The following is an 8,853-nucleotide window of genomic DNA, read 5'->3' on the forward strand; positions in this document are numbered from 1 at the left end:
ATATATATACACACATATATATATATACCAATTCATTAAAAACAATTTAATAAATGACAATTTTACCTTTATTTTTCTAAAATTTTGAAATATCATATATATATGACCTTTAACTTCAAATTTATATTTACTCATTTCTAGCTTAATTTATGTAGCTTAAATATTATATACGGAGAATACTATTGTTTATGGGAAAAAATGGGTAAAAATAAATTTAAGCTTAAAACGTGTTATATAAAAATATGAAGTTAAAGATAGGCATATAACTAATGTAAGTTAGCCCACTTGGTAGAGGCACATGTATCTTAATGAGGAGGTCTCACGTTCAAGCTTGGGCAAAAGGGAACATTTAAGATTATTGGTGAAAAAAAATAACATTAGCGTATATGAAAACTTGAAGTTAACAAAATAAGGGTAAAATGATTACTAATTAGACTTTTTTTAATAAATTGGATATGTTTGATATCTTAACTAATTTGTAAGGGCATATACGATATTTTTTAGTTTTTGTTGGGTATATATGAAAATTTTCAAGTTTGTAAAGGTATATATATGAAATTAACCCTAAAATCAAATTTGCCATTGAAATATATAAAAACCTAGCCTAAAATTTCATATATGGTTGTCGTGATGTTTTGTTTCATGCGACATCCTATTACAAACACAATGAATGAAGTAAATCACGTCTTGGCTTTCAGGCTGCATCTTCTCTACAACGTTTCCACCACACCATTAACAATATTTTAGGGTTCATCATAGTATTTTCTGTCATTGATAAGGCTTTGATATTGCATGCTGTATTGCTAGAGATTTGGAGAGACAGTGATCCGAGTCTGTAATCAATGGCGGGTCCTATAAGCCGCAGATCGACAAACGCATCACGTTCGGTTCTTAGATCAAGAATTTCCGTCGCAATTCTCATTGGAATTATCCTTGGATGTATCTTTGCAGTTTTATATCCTCATGGTTTCTTCTCTCGCGACTCCTATTCCGATTCTCATTTCCAGAGTCGTCGTCTTTCAAGATCGAATATCCAGGTTCATTTAGTGAAATCAGAGTTCATTGTAGATTATGCATATTCAGTGTTTATTCTGCTTGCATCCATAGGTTGCTTGGATCATAATTTGTTTATTGTAAGGCCATGCGTAATGGGCGCGCTCACGCCCTTTGCTTTTCACATAATCAAAACCTTCCAACTCACCATTCTTTTTTGAAAAACAAAAAAAGGTGAAACTTAAATGAAATCATTACACATATTTAATGAGTGTGAAAAGTGAAACCACTCTGTCTATTGTGACAGTGACGTGATACCATTTTTAGTGAAATCATCACGGATAGTCTAATTATTATAGATATTGTTTGTGCACATCGCTGACTGTTTTTATTGGATCAATTGCGTGAAACTTTGTGTGAAACGGGTAGAGTTTATTTAAGGGTGTTTGTGTATGTACCCTACTTTTCACTACACTACATGTACACCGTTGCTACCTTCTCATCAATCGTTTCAGTTTTTAAACTCGTGTTTAGGGTTTTGTCTTTCCAATTAAACGGCCTATAGCAATGTCAATGAATTTAAACGCAGGGGAGCCCAAGTGTCTTGGTGGCTGGGCAGGCGCACCCCTTGAAAATTTTTTTAGTGTATTTTTAGGCAAAAAACCAAACCACACCCCTTGAAAATATAGTTAAACCCCTCATCCACACTCCTAGCAAATAATTCCTGGGTCTGCCACTGGTTAAACGGCCGATTAACTCTTGGGTTTTACTAACATCCAAAGTAGTGGTGTGTGATTAGTGTGTCAGCGGTGTGTATAGTCTCTCCCTTATTTAATCAGTCAGGAGCTTGTTGTAGTCCCTGTATAGAAATTAGAAAGGAGATGCACAATAATTTTGATGTTCACATGCTCATATTATTCTTTAAAACTACTCTGGATCTTAAAGCTATAATGAAGCCAATTCTGAAGTCAACTGCATGACCTCATACATTAAGCCTTTTCTTTTGCAGATTAAATGTGAATCCACAGAGAGAGTTAACATGTTAAAATCAGACATTGAAGATCTATCAAACACAAATGATGAACTACAGAAGCAAATTAGGGACTTAAACGAAAAGTTGCGGGTGGTTGAACAGAAAAACCGTCAAGCTGAACAACAAGTTGTAGTTGTAGGTGATCCCCAAAAAGCTGGGCCTTTCGGGACCGTTAAGGGTATAAGAACTAACCCAACTGTCCTCCCAGATGAAGCTGTTAACCCGAGACTCGCCAAGATCTTGGAAAAAGTAGCAGTAAAAAATGAGCTTATAGTTTCACTTGCAAATTCTAATGTAAAGCCCATGTTAGAGGTATGGGCTTCCAGCATAAAAAGATCAGGCATACACAATTATCTTGTTGTGGCTTTGGATGATGGAATTGTAGATTTTTGCAAAGAAAATAATGTACCGTTTTACACAAGAGACCCAGATGAGGAAATCGATTCCATTGGCAAAACAGGCGGTAATCATCAAGTTTCGGGGTTAAAGTTCAGAATCTTGAGGGAGTTTTTGCAGTTGGGTTATGGTGTTTTGTTATCTGATTTGGACATTGTATACATACAGAATCCCTTTGATCATATACATCGCGATTCAGATGTGGAATCAATGTCTGATGGACATGATAACATGACTGCTTATGGATATAATGATGTTTTTGATGAGCCTGCAATGGGTTGGGCTAGATATGTTCATACAATGAGAATTTGGGTTTATAATTCTGGGTTTTTCTATTTAAGACCTACTCTACCTGCGATTGAGCTTTTAGATCGCGTGGCTGACAGGCTTTCTCGCGACCCATCTGAATGGGATCAAGCGGTTTTCAACGAGGAATTGTTTTTCCCTTCTCATCCTGGTTATATTGGTCTTCATGCTTCTAAACGAACGATGGATCATTATCTTTTTATGAACAGTAAGGTTCTTTTTAAGGAGGTTAGAAAAGATGATGATTTGAAGAGGTTAAAGCCGGTGATTGTTCACGTTAACTATCATCCTGATAAGTTACCGCGAATGGAAGCTGTTGTTGAGTTCTATTTTAATGGCAAACAAGATGCGTTTGACATGTTTCCTGATGGTTCTGATTAATAGTAAGGTGTATGATCTTGATCAGTTAGAAAGAAAATGACATAGTAATACTATCAATGTTTCTTGCACTTGTTTTGACTTTTTAATAGTAGTGAGTTGATAGTGATACCCTTTGTTTTGGTTTTATAGAGACAAACTATAAGCTATGGTTTATATAATTGTATCGAGAATGACATCAACACATCATGTGATCATGGTGCATTGATGTATTAAGTCTTTGGGCTTTGTTGGGGTGGGTTGCATGGCCCATGTTCCTACGAGGCCCAATCAACTGAATGTTTTTTATTTTTTTTGAACGGCAAATTTGGATCACTAACGGATCACTAGAGTATCATTTTGCCACCAGCGGAACCACCCGATCATATCCATCTCCACTAGGCATAATGCCTATATACCAATTCAGGAGGAAACCCAATAAATATGGAAAAAACTCCCTTGTGGGAATCGAACCCAAGACCTATTGGTCCTAAAGTCTTATCCCACCCCCAAGATGCCACTAGGCTATAAAACCATGAACAACTCAATGTTTTATTACACATAGATAGCATTTAAACCAGCAAACATTGGGATAATGGGATGCATATATGCTCTTGTGAGAGATAAGAGTTGCTTCCCATCGACCCTCCTTTGGGACCCAAAACCGGTTATAATCCGGTTTGAACCTACCCTGACCTGACTTGAAGGGTTGTAATCGGGTCTTCCTGCTGGGGTATGAAGCTTAGAAACCGGTTTGGAACCTGGGTTGACCCGGTACAGTTTAAAAAAATAGCGGTTATTTAACGGCTTTATAGTCTTGACTAGGCATTATGTGACCCTTTTTTTGGCATTTTTTTTTGTTAAACGTGAGGTTGTCTAAACAAGTGAAATAGGAACACAATTTATGAACTAAACAAAATTGGCCGACTCTATTTTATCTTCTTGAATAACAGAAGAAAACAAAACAAGAAACAACGAATGAACTTTTCTATATATTTGAAACTTACGTACATATTGAAAAGCATAATGACATTAGTTATATCCTACTTCACCAACCTATTCTAACTAGAAAACTAATAAAAAACTAAATTCAAGTATCTTTGCTAATACTTATGTACTAAACCTAATATTAATATTATTATTAATATTGTTATTGTTATTGTTATTGTTATTATTATTATTATTATTATTATTATTATTATATTATTATTATTATTATTATTATTATTATTATTATTATTATCCTTGATCTCCTCTGTGACAACCCGAACTTCGAAGTAAAAAGAAAAAAAAAACCGTTCGTTTTTCTTTTGTAAAATAATTATATACTTATCTTATTCGACGAATTAAATTTATAGTTATTTAATTTATAGCGTGCAAACGTGTAGTCGAAACCAAGTCCATATTGTGTTGAACCAACCCGAGCCGTCTGAACCAAAGTACATGTCTTGCTTGTTGATCCAACCCATTGACATAACCCGATACTTACGAGACCCGAACCATAACCTGGTTAATACATATTATATTAGTTGAAGCTTAACTACACACTTATTATTTTGTTTAAAAAAAAATTAAGTAAACTAAAGTTACAGCAACATTTTGTTGCCATCTTTATTTCAAATGAGCCTACACTTCCAGTTAATTCAAACGTGTATACATTCCCTAGCCCAATTGCCATTCTAATTACTTGTGATTGGCCTAACCCAACAATGAATCCTAAACCGCCCTCATTTTTTTATAACCCTTAATTATACATTACGTGTGACCAAGCATGTGCCTTCCACAAACTACCCTAAACCCTAATCCACACACTTTGGAGCTGCCATTCCTTTTATTCCTGTTGACGCCATCTAGGGAGTTCAAGAACTCCATAACTTCGGTTCAAGGCTCGTTAATACTTCTACTTCACCGCTAGGCATCTCCTCTTGGCACTTGTTTTAATTGTAGGAGTTTATACTTGGTCTCGGTAGTTAAATCTCATATAACTTGGCTGAGTTTTTATTGCGTTGAGGATCTGTGTCGTTTGGTTGTTCGCGTGGGGTATAGGGTGTTAGAAACTATTTTTTATTTATTATTATTGATGTTTATTTGATCATGAGCTCGATTAAGCCGCTGGGGTTTCGTTACGGGTCGAATCTTGTGTTCTGGGATAATTATACATGGTTATTTTATTTTACATCTTGGCTGATGCGTGATGATGGTGGAAAGATCTTGTAGGGCTCACGCTTATAACGAGTCTTATGTGCAAGTTAAATGGGTTTGATTATTCATATACGAAGCATGCACACATGTTCTTGTTAATAGTGTAGCGTATTATGAATAAGTCTTGCGATAGATCTGATTAACAACAGGTATGGTATAAAATAACTATTAGGTTAGGTTGCATGATCGTTAGACACAATATAAGAACCACTAGAACTCGCGTTAGAGCGCTAGAAACTGAAAACATGAATCTGTTCAACAATTACAGCCAACTTCAGTTGGCTGTAACGAGGTCGTAACTTATTGAAAACCTGATTTTCTGAAGTCTAAAATATACGTTTTCGAAAAACGCTTCAAAATGGCACTGGAATCATATTTTTTGGAGGTTGTTTGCTATTTTTAAAGGTCTGTTTTGTACGGCACCAAAAGATGCGTTTTTTTTTGCAGAAAATACGTGTTATGTTTTTCGTCATAACTTGAAACCCGGATAGAGTTAGGTTACGAAATTTGCATTGTTGATGGCCACTGATGTTGTTGTATTTCACCAACTGGAATTTCGTCAATCGGACTTACGATAAAATTTAAATGAATTTTTCCGTGGACTGCAGTCAGAAAGTGACGAATCTGATTGCAGCATGGTAAATGATTTTTATAAAATAAATGTAATGAATTGGATCTCGAGATTTTTACACAATAATATTTAGATCGTTTAAAACATTCTGTAAAAATTTGGGAATTTTTGGAATAAGGTAACTATTTTATTAAAATACCCGAAAACAGCCCAGTTTTAGATGTTAAAGCTGAAACAACATAAGTAGTAATTTGTGTGTCCAAATGTCGGGTATGTTATCTGAGGATGATCTAACATATTATATGTCAATGAAAGTGTTATGTGCAATATCGTATGCTTGCTTTTTAATGGTAATAGATGGGAAGTTTATATGGGCGTGAACGGTTAAAGTGAGTGCATGTTATGTGGTAGATGCGTGTAGGAACTTCGTGCTTATTTGAAGTCACTAATAAACTAAGTGGTAATCATACTAGGACGTGATTAACCAACACCGATTGTTAGCTACTGTAAGAGTTCAACCGAGCAACCAAAGGTGAGTTCACACTCTTAAGGCATGGGATTCCTGGTGGGTTGGGAATGGGATTAAGAAGCTAAGATGAAACCTGTATATTCACCACTAATAGACTACATTTAATCTTGCGTATTCTTGGATTGGGAAGAATACGTACCTCCGTCCTCGGATTGGGAAGGACGATTACACTAAACCTGCGTATTCTCGGATTGGGAAGAATACGTACCTCCGTCCTCGGATTGGGAAGGATGCCTACACTAAACCTGCGTATTCTTGGATTGCGAAGAATACGTACCTCCGTCCTTGGATTGGAAGGACGCCTACATTTAACCTGCGTATTCTCGGTTGGGTAGAATACGTACCTACGTTCTCGGTTGGGAAGGACGCCAATATATAACTAGTCTAGTGGTTTACAACATGGGGTAGCCCCCACTGATTATGGTTTGGGAAACAAAGAATTGGGTAACTGGTGGTTATCGAAACAACTCATGCATTTCTGTACAACATTAAAACTGGACAACCAACTGTGAACTCGCTCAACTTTGTTTACTCGTTGTTACATGCCTTGCAGGTCGTTAGGTACTTATAGAGCTTGCATGGGAGCAGGAAGAGTCGTTGTGGGACATGGACAGTGTGCGCCATGTTAAACTTGCTAAACTTATAACTTATGTTTTGGTTTTACGTTTTACGCTTCCGCTGTTATTTTGAAGTTGGTTTATTTTCTTTTGGACACCAATTATATTGTGGTTGGTTTTCTATTTACTTTAATTACATTGTTCAATATGATTGGTGGCTTGGTCCTGGTCAGTCACGCCCCCTGCGGCGATACTCTGCTTGTGGATTTTGGGGGTGTGACAGATTGTTATCAGAGCCATTAGTTATAGTGAACTTGGTTTTAAAAAGGGGAAAAATCTTTTTTGATATAAACCAGACTATAACCTGTTATGTGCTCGACGATCCACAACGACGCTTCACTCCACGTGCAAGGCTCAACACTTTAGGTGGTATGATTCAAGTTTATATTGCCTACTTGCTAGATTACTTTGCAAGATATGTTGTTTATTGTATGTTTATGTTGCATGGTAGCATGCGGTCTATTAACCCTGATGCATTCTATATGACACCCGAATGTTTACTTGAAATTTGACAAGTGGTGGTCAAATTCTTTTCCGTTCCCTCGTCACCCCACTACGACCATTGTTTAGGTGTTCTAGCTAGTCATACGCTTATCTCGACATGACGTCGTCATCTGACCCTCCGTACATTCGGATTATATGTCAACATTCACGAAGACCAGACCTGGCTCAAACGAACTCGGGTTTAGTAGGACTATACCCACGCGTCCCTGTTGACGAACCTTATCATCTTCGACGGTCGTCATCACCAGAAACGAAGCAGTCACAGTTACACGCGTTCGTCGTTTTGCAGCTCGAAACCCTATCAACTAAATTTTATTTTAGACAAGTGATGTACTTCCGCGACCGTCATGCAACGAACTTCTCTTTCGTGCCGTGCCGCTATACACCACTACTGGAAATACCCCTAGAGAACAGATTAGATGATCGAATTTCCGGTTATTGTTTAACTCTTGTTTTCACTCAACTCTTCGTATGAACTTCACTAATCCCCTGTTTCTTCGATCGTCAACCAATTTAACGAAACGCTAACAACCATACCACGATTCCCACCGATCACAAAGATTACCCTCGTTACCCGGTTGGATGGATAACTCTCATTCTATTTTGAATTACACGCCTCTGTATACCTAACTTAACCAATGGATGCTTCTTAATGTCGGGATAGCCTTCGAGACATTCGTGAACGGAGATATGGACCACTCAACCTACAGACGAACACGATAATCTATACGTTTACCTTACCCCCTTACACCACAAGAGTCGTATTTTAATTCCATGATAGCCTTCTTAAATATGCGGAACCTTTGCACTAGCTTTTGTACCGACACATGATTGTTGATTAATGATATGTCTAATTTCTACCATTGGCTTAGGCCAAACCATCACACTCTTACCACAGTGACATTATGTTCTCGCTTCTCCATGCTGAGACACTGAAACGAACACCCTCTAGCTTAGAGAATTTGGAAGGCTCGAATCTCGACCATTGGTGATCACTCCCCGAAACTTTGAGAGTGGTGATGTATTTTTGATACGATCATACTCTCTGGAACACGTTTTCGCGTCTTTTCTTTGGAACCTCACGACTACGCAGACGTATCTTGGATTCATTCGCACGACCGAAGGGGAATTTCCCTGAATTTGGTTACTTATCGACTCGATGAATTACAGACCCATCTAAGTTCATTGATCTAGGTGAATTGCTCCTCCTTCGCATGTGGGCGAGTCTAACAACTTTTGACGAAGGACTCAGTGAACCTTCACACTACAAACTTACACCATAACCATGCTACTACAGTGAATTCTTGTTATCATTGATCTATCCGCGTGACATCTCTATGTGATC

The 8,853-nt window shown here is 37.3% G+C and overlaps 1 protein-coding gene across 1 annotated transcript; it reads left to right on the forward strand.

Annotated features, from left to right (window-relative positions):
• Positions 1 to 593: 593 nt before the first annotated feature.
• On the forward strand, positions 594 to 3,177 carry LOC110939236 (arabinosyltransferase RRA3). The gene is made up of 3 exons (XM_035990773.1): positions 594 to 706; positions 764 to 1,037; positions 2,003 to 3,177. The coding sequence occupies exons 2-3, from the start codon at positions 843 to 845 to the stop codon at positions 3,107 to 3,109; spliced, it is 1,302 nt and encodes a 433-aa protein (XP_035846666.1). The 5' UTR covers positions 594 to 706; positions 764 to 842; the 3' UTR covers positions 3,110 to 3,177.
• The last annotated feature ends 5,676 nt before the right edge of the window (positions 3,178 to 8,853 follow it).

Source organism: Helianthus annuus, chromosome 5 (assembly GCF_002127325.2).
Source record: "Helianthus annuus cultivar XRQ/B chromosome 5, HanXRQr2.0-SUNRISE, whole genome shotgun sequence".
In the NCBI taxonomy this organism is placed as follows: domain Eukaryota; kingdom Viridiplantae; phylum Streptophyta; class Magnoliopsida; order Asterales; family Asteraceae; genus Helianthus; species Helianthus annuus.